General features: G+C 38.2%; 1 protein-coding gene across 4 annotated transcripts in view; it reads left to right on the forward strand.

The window, feature by feature from the left end:
* Nucleotides 1-19,056, forward strand: part of PHKB (phosphorylase kinase regulatory subunit beta) — a 128,812-nt gene that overhangs the window by 39,470 nt on the left and 70,286 nt on the right. For all 4 annotated transcript variants that reach the window (XM_033128060.1, XM_033128059.1, XM_033128058.1 and 1 more), the window contains 6 exons: nt 5,015-5,130; nt 12,032-12,095; nt 15,830-15,925; nt 16,718-16,915; nt 17,644-17,701; nt 18,258-18,335. In XM_033128060.1, the coding sequence (XP_032983951.1) occupies nt 5,015-5,130; nt 12,032-12,095; nt 15,830-15,925; nt 16,718-16,915; nt 17,644-17,701; nt 18,258-18,335 (610 nt within the window). The remainder of the gene's footprint in view (nt 1-5,014; nt 5,131-12,031; nt 12,096-15,829; nt 15,926-16,717; nt 16,916-17,643; nt 17,702-18,257; nt 18,336-19,056) is intronic.

Raw genomic sequence — 19,056 nt, forward strand, 5'->3', positions numbered from 1 at the left:
ACAGTCTTCCAGGTCCTTCCAGTTGTGCCTTCCAGTTGTACAGCAAGTAAAGCCTGTTTAGAAGTGAAGAGAAATAATAAAGAAATAATGATAAAGAGGAACTAAAAATAGCCACTTAAGGTTTCTTCTGTTTGGTTCATCAAAGACTTACGTTTTAATTTCATCTAAATCATTCTCATTTTTAATAATGTTGTGAAATACTGCTATTCAAACATTTTGGGTAGGTGAGGGGTAGGGAGACTCCTAGTTCAGACCAGTCTTAAATAGCATCCTAAATATAAAACAAATAAAGGAAGTGTGTGTCTGACTAAGGAGAGAAGGGCTGCCAGAACTACCCCATTTAGCTTCCCATTTCTTCCCACCCACAGAAACTCCAGAACCCTGAGAGAAGCATCTCAGGTCCCAGCAGAACACAGAATAACCAGTGACAATAAGGGGCAACTAACATGGTGGTGGCAAGTGGTCTCCCATTAGCGTTACTGATGGTGGGGACATGGCCTCTGCTAGTGGTGGCTTTGCTCGTTTGGTATTTTATTTCCATTTTCAGTTTTTAGCATTGATTTTGGTTTTTGCTTTCTCAATATCAGCCATAGTTCCTTTTAAATCTTCATTTGTCAATGGACATTTTTCATAAATATGATTTTGCCTTTAACCTCTGCATTCTGTTTTATACGGCTTTTCTATACTTAAACAATTTTGGTATTTTCTGCTTAAACATATTTTTTCTTTTTCCTTGTGCTTTTTCTTGGCCTTATAGGTTTTATTTGAAATGTAAAGTTTTTATCTAGCCAGTGTCAATAAGCCTTCAACACATACACTTAAAATCCGGGAATAAACACATGCTATTGCTGTTCACCAGCCTTTTCCTTGCAGTTCTACACACTGTGTCAAGGATTGTCTGGAGAGGCAGTAAATGGCCTGCTTGGAACTTTCAGTGAAGGAGGTTCCTTTTCGCTAGATATTTCAGAGAAATGAACCCTTTGAAAGGTGCAATGACTTAGAACCCTTTCCTTTTCTAGTTATACCTTATGCCCTGAAATGTTGAGTTTGTAGTCCTAGCTCGCTCTCTCTCTTTTTTTTGGTTCCAACCATATTTACATTTTAGGGCAGTCCAAGGATCTAGGAAGGAAGTGGAGCTTCCACTCATTTCTTTTTCTATTTACTATTAAAGTTTTAATTTCCCCAAATCCTTCTTTTACTTAGGATTAAAGAATACATGGTTTGGGGAGACATATATGTATATTGCAGACACACATAAAAAAGCAAACACACATGTAATATAACACCCGTATTATATTGTCAGCACTTTGGTATTTTTAATAAGCCATTTTCCTTCTTTTGACAGCTCGTCATCCTATCTTTATTCATTCTCTGGTTTTTATAAACTTTGTACCCACATCGTAGATCCTTAAGGAAAAGGCCGTTGTCTCCCTAAGGTGCTCTGAATGTACTGGTGTTTACGCTGCTGAGCCTTGCTGGGGGACGTCCCCGTAAGGGCAGGACCGCAGTGTACACCCATTTCCTACCATCTTTCAATGCCCCCACTCACGTGTCAGGTTTGATGTATACCGTCTGCACTGGTGCCTGGCCAAGTATTACAGTGCCTGGTACTGGCTTTTTATTCAAAATAAAAGCTGAAAGTTCTGCAGGTCTGCCCCGGTACTGTTATTTGCTTTCTCTTCTTTATCTGAAGAGAAATCCATCATATGTGTTAAACATACGTATTTTAAATGTAAGTTTACAAATATCACGTATATGTTACTTAAATGTGAAGTTCACCTAATTCAGTCCTCTGTCTACTAGTAGAGATGACTTAATGGAGATAATCTGTCAGAGGGACAACGTAATGAACAGCCTCGTGGCATCCTATGTGACATTCCATGACATCCTCCATAAATACATTTCCTAAAAGCAGAGGAAAAGAAACAAAGGAATCATTCAGAAATGGGTCCAGAGAAACTTTTCAAAAATCAGAGAATCCCATGTTATCCCCCAAACTCGTATAACAAATGAGATTTTGTTTTGTGTTTAAGGTGTTTTCCTGCTTTTTGTAGAAAAGTCTCATTACATGAAAAGACTCCTAATTCTTTCATAAAGAAGGAATTTTTCTAGACTTTGGTGACCCCACACCTATAAGTTTTAAAGAATACCTTGAAGGTGACGATACAAGGTTAAAATATAGCCTTCCCTTCTTGTATTTTGCATTTGCTTTCATTTTTATTAAGGTATTAAAACCTGTTAATTGTATGTCTCTGTGTTAAGTTATATCAGCAAAATCTTCATACAATGAAGTAGAGAACTACCTGTATGGATTCTAGTGCCCCTTCTCTTGTATTATGACTTTAACTTTGGTGTCCTTTAATGATGTCACAGTGTCATGTCATTTCAGAAAAACGTTATCTCTGATATTCGTCTTATAAACTTAAAATTTAAGGAAATAAGCGTGAATTGGGGCCAACACTAGATGGTCTGTTGAGCCAGTTGTACCGACAAGTTCATCAGGTGGTCCGCCTGCTCCAGTCCCTGAGATAAACATGCTTGAGTGTTGCTTCCCTGGATGAAAGCTTGTTTACTCAGGAATGGCCAGACGGTGCTTGTTCGGCTCTTTAGAGGAGGTTTAGGTTGTAAGTTTTATAATAAAAATACTGCAAAAGCCTGTACCCTGTTTCCCCAAAAATAAGACCTAGCTGGACAATCAGCTCTAATGCGTCTTTTGGAGCGAAAATTAATATAAGACCTGATATGATATGATATGATATGACATGATATGATATGATATGATGTGATATTATAAAGACTGGGTGTTATATTGTATTATACCCGGTATTATATTATATTATATTATATTATATTATATTATTATTATATTATATAAGATCCGGTCTTATAGTAAAATAAGACCGGATCTTATATTCATTTTTGCTCCAGAAGATGCATTAGAGCTGATTGTCCAGCTAGATCTTATTTTCAGGGAAACATGGTAGGTGCTGTGTGACATGAGACCTGTGTGACACAATCTCCTTCACTGTTTGGGTCTCATGTGCCATTTACTTTGTATTTTGGAAAGATATCTTCTACCACCTGACCTAGAAGCTCTTTTCAAATCTCTTCAGATGGAATGGCACATGGAATTTCTTTCTTTTTGTATCAGTTATCTATAGCTGTATAACAGATCACCCCAGGACTGAAACGACTGAACATTTGTTATGTCCTCGTTTCTGCGGGTCAGGAGTTCAGGAGCAGCTGAGCAGGCTGGTGCTGACACAGGTCTCTCATAGTTGCACTCAGGCCAGCAGCCAAGTCTACTGCCTGTCAAGGCTTTACTGAGACGGGAGGAGCCACTTCTGAGATGGCTCCCTCACTCGCATGGCTGTTGGCAAGAGTCCTCTCCACAGAGCTGTTAGTATGGCAGGTGCCTTCCTCCAGAGCATGCGACCCAAGAGAGCAAAATACAAGGACAGTGTTTTGTGACCTAGCCTCAGACGTCACCGGCTGTCACTTTACGTCTTATTTATTACATGAGTCAGCCCTATCCAGTGTCAGAGGGGACTACTCGGGGATGATTGGGGGCCAGCCTACTAAGGAATAGTTTCTAGTTTGTTAGACTTTTTTTTTTTTTAAAGATGTTGTGTTTTGTCTCTTATACACTGAGACCTAAACATTCTGTCATTCTGTGTGGTAGAGTGGAGGTGGGGAATATGTATTGTCACGTCAGAGGACCTGAAGACGAAGGGTAGGCGAGATGCTCATACTCATTTTGCCATATTGAGCCAAACATGATGAGTACATTCAAAACCCTGTAATCAGGACCGGTAGCCCACTTAAGATACTGCCTTTATTAAAGTGAATAAATAAGAACTGACCGTAATCTTTGCTTTCGATAGTTACTTTTGAGAGTATAAATTTCATCCAGTGTCTGAAATGTTTTGTTGGAAGCTGTGTGACTCCTAGTCTGTTGTTTGGAGCTCACCTCCAACTCTAAGCTTTGAGTTTGCAAGAATGGGTGCCTGTAGGGCCGGCCTGGTGGCTCAGGTGGTTGGAGCTCCATGCTCCTAACTCCGAAGGCTGCCGGTTCAATTCCCACATGGGCCAGTGGGCTCTCAACCACAAGATTGCCAGTTCAATTCCTCGAGTCCCGTAAGGGATGGTGGGCTCCACCCCCTGCAACTAAGATTGAACATGGCACCTTGAGCTGAGCTGCTGCTGAGCTCCCGGATGGCTCAGTTGGTTGGAGCACGTCCTCTCAACCACAAGGTTGCCGGTTCAACTCCCACAGGGGATGGTGGGGTGCGCCCCCTGCAACTAGCAACGGCAACTGGTCCTGGAGCTGAGCCCTCCACAACTAAGACTGAAAGGACAACAACTTGAAGCTGAATGGCACCCTCCACAACTAAGATTGAAAGGACAACAATTTGACTTGGAAAAAAGTCCTGGAAGTGCTTACTGTTCCCCAATAAAGTCCTGTTCCCCTTAAAAAAAAAAAAAAGAATGGGTACCTGTAGCTGTAGCAAGGCAGGAGGAAGACGAGAATCAAGGAGTAATACATTCAAGATTCCAGTTGATCCAACATGGGCCTGGCTTGTTGCAGAACTGAGAAATACCTTTCTATCTCCAAAGTCTTAGACTTATGTAATATCGTATAAGCATTTTAGATTCCAAATCTTATCCTCTAGTACAAAACAGTGCTTTATGTGTTTCTTAATTCTTAAGATGCACAGTCTTCATGAACAGTAAGAGATATGTCATTGAAGAATTATAGTTGAAACATTGGCAGGATTTAAATTTTCTTTTTGTATGGTACAATATTAGGTTCTCATTTTAGGCTTTACATTAGAATAACCAGGTGTAACCGTGTTCATAGTAGTCATGTAATAATCACATGAATTTCAACATGTTAAAAAAGTGTTGGTAAGCAGGTAGGCATTTGGATTTCAAATGGTACCTAATTGTTCTCATAAATATCTGAAGATCCTGTTACTGCACATGTCCTTATGTTTCGTTCCTTTTCTTTTAGGTCTCTTTTATTCAAAACCTTGTGTTTTGTGTAGAAAGAGTTTACCGTGTGCCTGACTTTGGTGTCTGGGAAAGGGGAAGCAAATACAATAATGGCAGCACAGAGCTACATTCGAGGTAACTCGCTGATTTCTGAGTGTTGTTGGTTTTTTTTTTAATTTTAAATGTGTGCATTTAAATATGAATAAAAATCAGAGTATTAGATTAGAACTGTGGTTTCTATAATTTTCATCTCTTTTTTTCTGTATATGATACAGATGAAATTCACTTAAAATTAAAGCAAAAGAGCCTGTCTGGGTGCCCATAGACAGATGCAGGAAAGGAGCAGGGTATGTTTCCCGGCCTCCCGAGGTGTCCCTGCCTGCACATCAGCCTCCCAGCCACGGCTCAGCAACTCATTTGCTTTCTCTTCTTTGCAATGATGTGCTTTGAAAGACCAAGTACATTCAAACTGCCAAACACCAGCGTATGTGCATTGCATGTGAAATTCCCTTTCGTTATAGAGCTGGTTTTTATCCTAATAAGATGTTCTTATCTTTTACATAAAACTTAACATTCATTGTTTTCTTTAAGAGGTGTGATCAGCATCTTGAGCTGTAGTTTAGTTGGTTTGAATAAACAGCAGTACCTGATGACTGATGTTAACAGTCTATGAATTTCACTTACTCCTTAGGGTCAGGGAAATAGCTTTAGTGACTCATTGCACCTTTCAAATATTCTAAATTTATGCCCAGGAGGTCATCATTTAACTAAAAAGTATAGCTCAATTAATCCTACCCATTTCACACTAAGAGACTGAAGAATTTAAAGGTTATTAACTTTAGGTCAGCTTAGATCACTGAAACTTAAATGAAGGAGAGAAAGAGTTTAGGAAACACTGGTTCAGAGGAATCTGCAGCTCTGTACTTTTTTGGATAGAAGGACTCATCACACAAAAAATTAAGCTGATATATTTAATAAGCGAAAGACTGGCTCCAGATCAGCAGCTGTATCACATCTCTAATGCCTCAGTTTTCTTATCTATAAAATGAAGGTAGTAATAGTTTCTCCTTCATAAAGTTGTAACGATTGCGTTAACATTGTGTGTGTGTGTGTGTGTGTGTGTGTGTGTGTGTGTGTAGCATTTGAATACCTGGCATAAGTAAGCACTAGAATCCAAGCGTACGCTCACATTTCAGAATACTTTAATAACGAAGATTGAAACAAAAAGGACCTTCTGATTAACTAATATGCAAACACCTTTCTATAAATTTTATGATTCATATGGGACATTTTTATAATAGAGAGCAGACCAGTAGCAATCAGTGGAGGAGTCAATGAAGTAAAGAAATAATATGTGGGAAAGTTCAGTTCAGATATAAAACAAATTCTGCCAAAAAAAAAACCAGGAAGATGTTATTATATTTCAGCCATCATCCAAATTAAATTCTCAATTTCCAGATTATCAGTCAAATTGTAAGAAAGTGGATTTGATTAGAAAAGGTAAGTTTTAAAAATGTACCTTTTTAGTATTTATGATTTATCAGCCCCTTCCACTTTTTAATGAGCAGACATTATTTTCAGTATAAAATATTTGGAGTAGGGGTTTTTCTGTTTATAAAAAGTGTATGTAGCACAGTAAGTCCTCACTTACGTCCTCATTGTTGATGGGTTCTGGGAAACTGCAGCTTTAAGCAAAACGACATCACGAAACTAATTTTAACACAGGCTAACTGATATAAACAAAAGTTAAGTTTCTACAGCAGATTTCTGGTCACAAAAACATCACCAAACTGCTATATAAGGACCCCAAACACTTCTCATATAAAACATTGAAAGCAATTTGAGCTTTACATACGTTTAGGAAAGATGAATAAAAACAAGTAAGGTAATGATTTTCCGTTCAGGGTGCAAGGTGGGACCCCACCCTAGTCAGGACTCCCTTCCATCGCAGGACCACTCACACCCACACTCACTCATCCTGGGACTGTGGAGACACTCCCACCTCCTAACGTGCAGAGCTTCGGGATGTGGAAGGAAACCGGAGACCCCAGAGAAAACCCATGCAGACATGAGGAAAACATGCAAACTCCAGTGGCCCTACTGGGAACTGATGTTTCTTTTTCTCATCAGTGTTACAGTGAAATGACATTGAGTGAAACAATGTTATTTGAGGACCTGCTGTAAGCACAGAAAGAACCTTGAGTAGGAGTTAACATGAACCCTAGAAAATGAGGGTGCTGGAAGGTCCCTAATGAAAAAAAAGAGGCTGCAATTTGTTTTCCTGTAACTAAGGTGCCAGTCTTTACATTGAACCGTTAAAGATTTTATTTCAAGGCTTGGGAGTTCATTATGTGATGTGCTTTGCTACCCTTTGCATGCAAAATTAATGTTACTTTTTACAGGCAAATTTTATTGGAATAGATGGGAAGTGAAGTTTGTCATTTAGATTTGGTTTTATACATTTAATGTTTTTCTTCTAATTTTCCATAGTATAACACTGTACAATTCCCCAGAATAACTGTAGACTTTTTTTTCCCCCAAATGTTTCTGAGCTAATCTCCACAGCCTATTTGGGATGTGTCACTTCTGGGTCTATTTTGAAACTGCAGGAGAACTTGGCGCTCATGGATGCAGTGATGGCAGTGGTGGTGGGAGGCCAGGATCTTTTTGTGCTCATGCCTGCCTCGTGGAACATAGGGGTGCCACCAACCAGGGATTAAGTCACAACTCTTAGTCTGTTGCTTCTGTAAGACACCCCAGAACTGTCTGTGCCTAGTTGGATCTGATCTTTACTGCTTCGTGCGGTGTCCATATTAGACCCGCAAGCTCGAGACAGTGTACAGTAATTCTTGCTGTAAGTATTCGTTGCCCTTTGCCCTCGGACTTTCTGTGCCACTCTCCCTCCCTCTGTGCTTCGCAGGAGTCAGAACAGAACATAATCCGGGATTTTGATTCCTTGGTGCACCCTAGGGCACTGGCCATGGTGACTGGCTTGGTGAATGTCCCTTCCTTCCCTTCCTACACTGGGCATAGTCCTTCTAAAATGCACTCTGATCAGAGAAGAACACTGCCCCGGGCCCCCAACACACACACACACACACACACACACACACACACACACACACACACACACACACACTATTTTGAACTCAGAGACTCCCTCTTCAGCATCCGTGCTCAGTAGTCCTTTAATAATTGCAACCAGTGACACTGTACAGCTAAGAATATCTAAGTTGTTTTACTGTATCACACTGCATTTGAAAGTCTTAAAAAGCTTTTCTAAAGTTTGAAAGAACAGCAGAGTGTACTCGCTCGGAAGTTTCAAGAACATCTTCATTTGATAGTCAGTACAGATTGATTCAGCTTAACGCTTTGGGCAGGCCCTTCCTGAGCTGCCCTTTTCAGACCCAGGCTTGCCGGCATCCCTTTTAGGTCAATTTCTTGAATTATTTAATATTTCTTAGGTAACGCCATGACTTTTTTCTGAAAGGTGATGTCGTTACATTTATCTGAACCCCATTCGAGAAGGAGCCTCACCCTTCACGGGCTTTGGTTTAAGGATGCGTTGCTCTAAACAGTCCATGATTCTCTTCAAATGTTTCCTAAACACCCATTCCCTGCTCTCCTGACTTCTCTGTTCACTTGGCTCTTCTCAGACTCCTTTCAGTTTCTCCTCGAAGTCTTTTAGTAAATGCCCATATATTTCTTCTCGAAGTCTTTTAATAAATGCCCATATATTTAAAAATCATATATTACTTGATTAATTACATTGCCTTCGTATATCATTTTGGTGTCTGTTTATTGTCACACTAATTCTTTACCCCCAGAATTACATATTCAAGTAATGTTCTCAGCCATGCCAAGATTAGCTCACACATTTTAATTTTCATATGTCCCTCTCCTCATTTATGTAAGGATATTCATACTTCTTAGGGCCACCTTTAAACCCTTTAAACCCTTTAAACCCAAATCCTTTGTTTCGACAAAGAGATGAGTCTTCTATAAATTGAATTGAATCCCAAACATAACTTCGAATTTTTTTGGCTATGAGAAGCAAAAAGGAAAACTGTACTTAATAAATTAGTAATGTGGATATATGTCCAAATGGGAACAAGAGTTTTTGAAACACTAACTGCTAAATTTTACATTTCACAACATAATTTCAGGTTTTACTTTCTTAATTCTTATATTTGCGAGACTGTAGAAGCAAAACGAATTTAAATCTGATTTTTCGAGGGTTTTTTTTGACGGTTTTATGTTCTGTTCTCTTGGCTTTTCCAATAAGGAAAGCCATCACTAAAATGTCAGATGAGGAACCATCATAGCACCACTTTACTCAGCTTAAGATGCTTTTAGTGACCATTTTATTCCACACAGTGCTTTTTATCTAAAGTAACTCCTTAATCTTCTTCAGTCATTTTTGATATTCCAGTTTTTGAGCTACAGTAGAAGCATCTATCCATCCATTCTGTTTTATGTATTTTTGCCATACTGAACAATTCACGCACATCCATTAAAACCGTAGTGCTGTAACGTCCTTTTCCTTTTAGGAAGTGTGATTGGGTAGCTCGGGGATTTAAAGCGTCGTGTTAATGAGCAGGGGGATTGTGAATTTGGTTCCTATGTTTGCCATTAATTTTTGAGGGATTAGATGGTGGGTTATAAATCACCTACTCCAAACCCATCATCTTTTGTAGAAAAGCTTTGATTTATGCAACAAATCACTTTATTACAACTATCTCTCAAGCAGACATCACTTTATTTTAGCTCTCTTAAGTGAATGTTGGAGTAACACCTTGCAAAAATCAAATTGTTCTATTGATAATAGTTACCTAATATTCACATATTCAAGAGCTAATCATTGACTAATTTAGTTTTCTGAGAATGTCTTGTGCCAGTAAAATATTTTTAATTCTTACAACATTATGTATTACATTCACCAGTAAAATGTAAGATCACATGAGGAGTGTTTCATTTTCTAAATAGCTTGCTGTTGCCAGAGATTTAAATATCCAGTGGGTAATAAATTAACATATTTGTAAATTTCAGTTAAGTCCAATTATTTAGCCAATTGCATTGGGAAAGAAAATTAAAGGGGAAGGAATTTGACATTTACTCGAGGCCAGTACAGTGTTCGTTTCTGTTTAAATGCTTTATGTAGAAGATGATTTCCAAATCCATCCCTCAGCTGTCTTTTGGCTCCATTGTTAAAGACAGATCCCTGGGCTAGCTACACTGTGTATCTCCTCCAGTACACAATTTCTTATGTACTTGCCTTTGAATAAGTTATTTTCTCTCACTTCTCCAAATGCTGCAGAGTCTTGCTAGCATATGTTCCTCACACTGTAAGTGGAGGTTTTCTGATATTACTCAGTTAAGAACATGTAAATCTGTGTGCCCTGGGCTAACAGGGAACTCGTGGGACGTCAGGAGCACATTGACGTTAGTTAGCCAAGAGGTTGAGTTAGCCATGAGTGTTTTGCATGAACTGCCGGCGAACGTGACACCTAGGAGCTGTCCCGGACTTAGGTTCTGATATTCTGGATTCCTTGCGCAGGTCCTACTCGGTTTCCCTTTGTAGTGTGCGAGGCTGGGTGTGATTGGCCTCCTTGCTCTGGGGTCATCAGAGATAGGCGCCTGACTTAGGTTCTTTTCTGGTTACCTATTGTCACAAATAAGCCACTCCAAATTGGACGCATAGACAGCAATCTTGTGCCTTTATTCGTTCTCATGGTTCTGATGCTCGATCAGGCTAAGCTGAGTGGTTCATGCTTAGGGTCGCTGTGTGCTTGCCGTCAGCTGTGGCTGGGCTGGAGTCGGCCTGAAGGCATCCTCACTCAGGGATAGATTGTTGCCTGGGACCCCGGCAGGAGCTGTGGGCCGAAAAGCCTGTATGAAGTGTTTCCATACAGGCTTCCGTATAGTATGGTGGTGGTGTTCCAAGGTCTAGCATCCCAAGGGAGAGGGCCAGACAGGAGCTGACACGTTTCCCATCTATTCACTCTCCTGTAATAAAAATCATGCTTACCTGAGAACATGTATGTAAACAACCCATAGGAAATGTAGGTCATGATGACATGAATAGCGTACAACAATGGTTCTCAAATGTGTTCAAGCTCCTGAAAGGCTTTGTAACACTGATTCCCAGAGAGGAGTGAGAACTGGCATTTCTAAGCAGTTCTGGGGTGATGCTGCTTCTCTGGGGATCCCACTTTGTTAGTCACTGCCTTAGAGAAAAGCAGACATGATGACAGATCATTAATTTTAAATGCTATTAATGGTACATGCAGTTGCTTTTAGAAAAAATATTGCTTTAAGTAAAATACAGTGGATATTAGGCCTAAAATACTTAAAAGTTGATATTTAGAAGATGACAATGTCATATTTTAATGAAATTTGAGTCTTCCCATTTTTTAGCACTATAGTATGTGGAATTTGAGAATCCAAAGGAGTACACATTTTATTATAAAGAGAAGAAAATAGCAAAAAATGAGCACTATGGTGATCAGTTGTTTTGTAAGCATAAAATAATACCTATTTCATTAGTCCCTAAGCAGCAGGTATTTGAATGGGTATATTAAACCACACTCATGGTAAATGTATGACGTGCGAGATCTTTTTAAGGCTCAGAGTTGACGTCAGAAAAGCTCTTTTGTATTGATCTAAGCTAACGATGCCTGAGCTGGTAATTACTGTGTATGTCCTCATAATACACTTTCCTCTAAAGTTCATGCTTTTTCCCCTGAGTTAGTGAATAGAAATGATTCTGGAATTAAAACCACTCCCATCAGTAGTATGACCATTTGTCTAGATCAAGGTGAACTTAGAAATATTTTTCCCGAAAGATCACTAACCATAAAAAAGAAAAATGAAAATACCGAAATGTCAGACTGAAGTCTCTTAGATATTATTCTTCTTACGGAAGTTGTTATAAGTGTTCATAAAGAAACTTGCTTGTGAATATTCATCAGATAATGGTTCTTATTTTTGTAGCCAAATATATCAGAGTTATAAAGTATTTTCTTTTCTCTTTCAGCTCTATTGGCTTAGCAAAAGCAGCTCTGGAAGCAATTAATGGATTTAACCTCTTTGGCAACCAGGTAAAAAAAAAAAAACAGTCATAGCAACAACAAACTTTGATTCTCTTTTTGGAATTATGTGTTTAATTAATTTGGCCATTCATTAACCAAGTCATTCCTCATGATTCGAGAAGGTCTGAAATTTATGTAGCAGCTCATGGTTGAATAAGTTTCCCTTTGAATACAATTTGCCAGTTAAATTTTAGTTTTCTAACTAAAAAACATTGCTTAATTAAATAAAATCTCTTGATAAAGAATTCTCATTATCTTTGTTCAATAACTTTTCCCTCAACTCTCTTGATGAGCTTTCACATTTTAAAATATTTCTGGCTTTACATACCATGTATTTTCCATGTCAGTTCTCATGTGGATTTCAATTCAATGTATATCCGTGTCTGCCTCTTGTAGAGGGGCATTTGTGTAACGTGTACACCCAGAGAGTTGTGAGTTTTGATCCTGGCTTAAACCTCAACTGGCTGTAATCATGTGTCTAAATCTCATTTTCTTTGGAATAAAAGGGAAACCCTGAGGATTGCCTTCAATTTTTATAAGATCTTTGACCAGTTTTTGTACCTCATCCGGTGACCATGGATTGAGTTGTTGATAGAAAGTAATAAAATGTAAGCAGACAGGTTACTTCCCTGGATCAAGAAGTAGGCTAATTTTCTTTAGCAGTTTTTGTAAAGATTTCTAAGATGTAAGGGCAAAGAAAGATATTATAATTAACTCTAAGCTATTAAAATGCAAAGTCAGTAAAGATACATTTTAAGAAGTTATACAGACATGTGAAATGTGACATGGCTTTTATTATGGCAGTTTTAATACCGTGTACCTCAAGTCTGACTTTAAGAAAGTTTCAAGTTGGAGTATGGCAGCACTCCCTATATACAAACTCTTCTCTTCCCACTCCACCTTCCCCTGGAGGCTGGTCTCTGGTTATATCCAAGGCATGAAGAATCAAGAATGACACAGACATGAAAGGGCTGGGAAGAGGGGAGCAACATCTCATTCTGGGCGCCCAGGAGGTGGCTCTAAATCACCCACTTCACACACTCTTCCTCTCTCAAGCCCTCTGGCTGGAGAAGTGGAGGGATCAGAGCTCATGAGGATTTAGGAGTGTGAGCCTGTGAAAATCATGTGTATTACTGTTGTGCCTCTCCCGGAGATTCCTTGAGCCTCTGGCCCTGATCTCTTGGCTTGTAGGAACATTTCTGTCTTCCTGAAGAGTCAAACTTGTGGAAATCCCACATGTATCTTTCAATGTTTTTCTTTCCTTTTCCTGCCTCACTGTCAATACATTCATTTAAATGTGTGAATGTGTGTATAAGTGTGTGTGTGTGTGTGTGTGTGTGTGTGTGTATTAGGGAGAGTGAGACAGACAGAGAGAGAGAGAGGTGGATAGATAGGTAGGAAGGAAAGCGTAGGAGGATAATAAGGCATAGGGATGGCATTGCAGAGTTTCACAATAGCCAAGATATGGAAGCAACCTAGGTGTTCCCTGCTGGATGAATGGATAAAGAAAATGTGGTGTGTGTATGTATACACAGTAGAATATTATTTAGCCACTAAAGAATGAAATCTTGACATTTGCAACAACATGGATGTCCTTAGAGGGCATTATGCCAAATGAAATAAGTCAGAGAAAGATAAATACCAGATGATCTAACTGAAGTGTGGAATGTAAAACAAAACACATAGAAGATGAAATAAAATATCCAAAGTCAGTCAGATATTCTGTACGACATATACTTATAAAACATCCTTTCATATGCCTGTCTTTAATTGGAAAAATCATGATATTGACAAATAAAGCAGAGGCTAGAACCTAAAAGGTGATGACTAGCGAGATTGCTCATGTCACACCAAGTGTTCAAAGCAATGCAGACCACCTAGCTTCTTTCGAAATCTGCAGCCTTAAAATTAATGTGTCTGATAGTTTAAAGTAGGTGATAATTAATTCCATACGTATGTCTTCCTTGATGACATTTTTAAAAGCTATTCCTATTCAGGAGCCATATGCCTAAAGCATGGTCTATTTTTTAAGAAGACTAGAAACAATGTAGTTAACTAGCCTTCGACCTCAGTGTTAAATACGGTGATGTTACGAGATTATTTTTCCCCTTGTGCATATTTCTTAGAGGCTCTCAGAGAAAGAGACCCAAACAAATACTTTGATGAATTTAGATAAATAAGCCATTTATTTGTGGCTAGAAAATAGAAATTGGCTGTTTATATTAATTAAATAATGGCAAGAATTGCCAAATTTGCCATTGTACTTCATTATATATAAATTATCCTACTTAGATTGTATCTTTAAAAATTCAACTGAAAGCAGACTGATAGGGCATGCAATTACCTTGATTATCAGCCTAAGGATCAATTACAAGTCCTATTATTTTGTGTACTTACAGGCTTCCAACATCTCATACCCACTCATTTCTCCACTGTTTTGTTCCAACACCCCTACTTGCTCCCCTTTCCCCCGAAACTTAGATCCTCGCTCTGGTCCTCACCTTTCCCACGAGATACCCCGAGTTACCTATTTTGTTTTCTCCTGTTATCTTTACGGTTTCAGTGTCATTATTATTCTTTCCTCTGAGCCACTCACTAGTATATGGACAGCCTGTTTGCTTTGTTTAATAGTCGTGTGGTTCAGGACTCTGTATCACCTGGGTCAGCTCCTCAAGGACAGAGGTGAAATCTTGCTCGTTTCCCGCAGAGCAGAGAACACTCTGACAATGGCGGCTACTGCATAAAGCTTTGTTAAACTCACTTTTGTGAGTAGAGAGGAGAAGTAGAGAGTGACAAATAATAGCAAGGACATTTTAGCATTAATCTGGCTGTTGAGATACAGCCTTATTCATTCCTTGTTTGTTGATTTGTTTGTCAGAAAAGAGATTTAAGAAATGATATTATGAATGAAAAATTCTATTTTATGAGCGCAGATTCATGTATGAACATGGATTAACAGGAAAAATACGCATGTATTGAGTCTGAAATCTGGATCTAGGGCCTACTACTACTAGATTCTTTTTGAATTTCAATCTAGGTGATCGATTGATTAGAGGTATTTTAGTTTCAGGGTGAATGCATCTTCAGTGTTGGTGAGAATTGGGATGAGATTTAGAAGGTAATATTGAACCAACATAATTTTTATCGTAGTTCTCCTCTTCCTTTCCCCATGTATTTTTCTGAGTATTCTCTTATAATGGAAGCAGTCTTTGTATTCCAATTTCATTCTCTTTGATTTTCAAAATACACGTATATTAGATTCTCCTATCTTCATATTTTAATCAAGTAGTTTATATATCCATAATTCTAGATTATATCTAAATTTATTGAGTTTGATCGTATAATCAATGTTCTTTAATAGGACCATACAATGAGATTTTATGAATCGGAATTAATTTTTGCGTTATTCCTTGTTAAAAATGTTAACTAAACTAGTATTTGTGTTAAAATAAAATCTTTAATTGATTAGTTCTCTGGTAATCAGTACATTTTGATTTAAAAGAAAACTAAGGAGAAATAGGGAAAACATAAAAATAACATTTATTTTTCATGATTGTAAAATTAATATATTTATTGCAAGAAATTTGAGAAATACTGAAAGAATAAAAAAGGACATTCAAATCTTCTGTAATGCCACTCTCAGGTGCAACCAGTGTTAGTTTATTGTGAATTTTCTTAATGCCCAACTTCCTACAAGTCCTTTTGTCTTAATTTAGGAAACGTTTTGCTCTTTCTCGTTCCAGGGCTGCTCTTGGTCGGTTATTTTTGTGGACCTCGACGCTCACAATCGCAATAGGCAGACTTTGTGCTCACTGCTCCCCAGAGAGTCAAGATCTCACGTGAGAAGTTTTTATAATAAATTAATATGAGCTACCATTCGCAATTGTTAACCTTTGATAAACTTTTATGTGCCCATAGTACTCCACTGCAGATTTTTCTAGGGGGTACTTGGGGCTCTATTTTTAGAAAACATCCAAGATGGAATAAATTAATTATTTAAAAATAACTACTGTATAGAAGTAATACAAGATTTTGACAAAAGAAAAACAAAACCCACAAATATGCAAATAATAATACAATATCCACTCAGTATGTTACCACTCAGTTATAATCTTAGGTTGACAACAATTGTGTTTATATATTTTACGTACACGTATTTTTACTTTACAAAACTGGAAGAATATTGTTCATGCTTGACAAGCTGATTCTATGAGCACACATGTTTTTGTATCAATAAACATTTCTATAATATAAATTTTAATGGCTGCTAATTTACTCACCTAATTGTTGGACATGTAGGTTGTTTTGTGTTTTTCACCATCATAAATGAATTGTTAAGACAAACTAGGTTGTAATAGCTACTTACTGGCGTCAAATTTTTACACACTGCCTTAATTAGCATCTTCAAGTTTGCGTTCAGTGTTGAAACTTGAACTCCTTATTAGTGAATAAAGTTTGACCTCCTCCGTACAGTTCACCAAAGCAGCCCAGGTAGCATCTGCTGTTTCTCCGAGCACAGCAGTCTCACTGGCAGTGAGATCCCGTTACTGACTTAACTCCATGGTTCTCTTGGGCTGTGTGGATCGTACCACTGTAGACACTAACGTTCCCTTCTTTGCTCACTGCCTCAGAACACAGATGCCGCCCTGCTCCCCTGCATCAGTTATCCTGCATTTGCCCTGGATGATGAAGCTCTGTTTAGCCAGACACTTGACAAAGTGGTTAGAAAATTAAAAGGAAAATATGGATTCAAGCGTTTCTTGAGAGATGGGTATAGAACATCATTGGAAGATCCCAACAGACGCTACTACAAACCAGCTGAAATTAAGGTATGAAAACATACCCCATCTCAGGTGGCATCACAGAGTGGTCAGAAGCTCTGACTGAGGAGGCGACTTCCTGGGTTGGCTCTGCCACTTACTAGCCGTGGGCAAGTTACGTAACCTCTGCCGTAGCTCAGCTCCCTGGAGAACCCATCAAGCCTTTGTTGAAGCCCCGCTTTTCTCATAAACCCTTCTCTGACCCCTAGGCACACTCGGGTGTTTTATCCCCGAGTGTGTTCCTGGCATAGCATGTATAGTTATAGACATTTCATAAGGTACAGCAGTTGGTTATTTACATGTCTGCCTCCTCAGTAGGCTGTGAGCCCCTGAAGGCAGGTTCTCCATATTTTTGTCTTCATAGCCCTCTGTCTAGTGGGTACTGGCCATTACTGTCAGGTTGGTGCAAAAGTAATTGCGGTTTAAAAGGTTACAAATAATTGCAAAAACCGCAATTACTTTTGCACCAAACCTAATACTTAGTAAATATCAATTGAATGAATGCCTTCTGTGTGATGGATTAAATGAATGAGTTTTTGTATAATAGGAGTTCTGAGAAATTTTTTTTAAAAAAGAACAATGAAACTACTTATAAAATCAGTCTAGTTTTGTTATAACTATAAATAAATCTTTTATGTATATCCTAACTATAATTGTTCTAATTAATGTAATTGCTCTAACTAATCTAATTGCTCTAATTGTTAGTGAAATTTTGAATATTTTATTTTCTGTTTTAGCTATTTGATGGCATTGAATGTGAATTTCCCATATTTTTCCTTTACATGATGATTGATGGTAAGTGAGCTTTTCTCTTCAAATTCAAGCTATAGGATATAAATGTTCGAAAGAAGAGCAGAAATGAAATATGACTTCTTTCAGCTGGCAAAATAGACTTCACCTCAGTGATTTTCACTGCTTTGCATTTTTATATGCTACCCTTCTGCTTTCTGAGTGAATGTTAAATCAGCTAAAAAACGTAAAAAATACTTTGAATTACTTTTAAAATGATACAGATATATTTTCATATTTACAAAGAAGAATTTTTTATGAATAGAAATCTTGAACACTGCAATCTGTGACGTTGTGAATATCGATAACTTTTAAACTGAAGAAGAGAGAAATTTCAATTAAAATTCAGTTTTCAATTCTAAATGGTAACATGACCTTCTAAAATTGGTTTCCTGGAAGAATATCACATGCATATTTGCATTATCCCTTTTCAATTTTATTTTTATCATTGAAATAGAAAATTACCAACGTCGTTATAACTGGGCTAATAGATCTTTCTAAGGTAAAATTTCTGTGGTGCTGAGGGAGCTCAGATGCTATTGGATTTTGTTTTACATTCTAGGAGTTTTTAGAGACAAACCCAAACAAGTAAAGGAATATCAGGATCTTCTGACTCCTGTGTTGCATCAGACCACAGAAGGTATAGTTGGATTGTTTTTTCAAGAAACTCTTCCTATTAATGTTTTCTTAATGTTCCTTTGAAATGTGTAAATGATTCCTTTTAAAAGAACAATTTATACTAAATTGAAGAAATAAATGGGGCCTTGAATGAATTAGAAAGAATAATCTATTAATTTGTTATAGTAAATTTGTTTTCATAAAAGGAGTTCATTGAGCAAGATGGGAAGGTGATGAATGTAGGTGGTCGTAGCTCTCGTAACTGCAAAATGGTTTGCCAGGTGTGTGCAGGTTCCTTCTCTGTTAACTACTGTGTAACCCCTCTACTCCGTGTAGTACGACAGTAACATAAAGTGACGCTTTCTATCCAGGTCACCGGAAATGCTGTGTTCAGGTGAGCGCTGCCCACGTCTGAGGGCCGCCCGCCCTCGCCGGAAGGCACTGCCATGGCCAGGAGCACTCTGGCTTTCTCTCTGGAGTTACCTCTAGGGCTGTTAGCGTGTGATTTTGAATGTCCGCCATGGTGCTAAAATGGCAGCCTCTGAGGGTGGATTTGATATTTTAGAAATTATCGAAGGCCCATTCTCTGAGTAGTAGATTGGTTTCAGTGAAACACCAGCAGGGCCCAGAAAAGAACATAAGTAATTTTTCTGTATGACTAGAAAACTAATTCTCAGAGACATTCCAGAGAAAAAGTTCCAGACATCTCTGGTGTTTGGAAGTGTTGATAAAATAAGAACATA

The sequence above is a fragment of the Rhinolophus ferrumequinum genome, chromosome 15, assembly GCF_004115265.2.
Source record: "Rhinolophus ferrumequinum isolate MPI-CBG mRhiFer1 chromosome 15, mRhiFer1_v1.p, whole genome shotgun sequence".
Classification (NCBI taxonomy): domain Eukaryota; kingdom Metazoa; phylum Chordata; class Mammalia; order Chiroptera; family Rhinolophidae; genus Rhinolophus; species Rhinolophus ferrumequinum.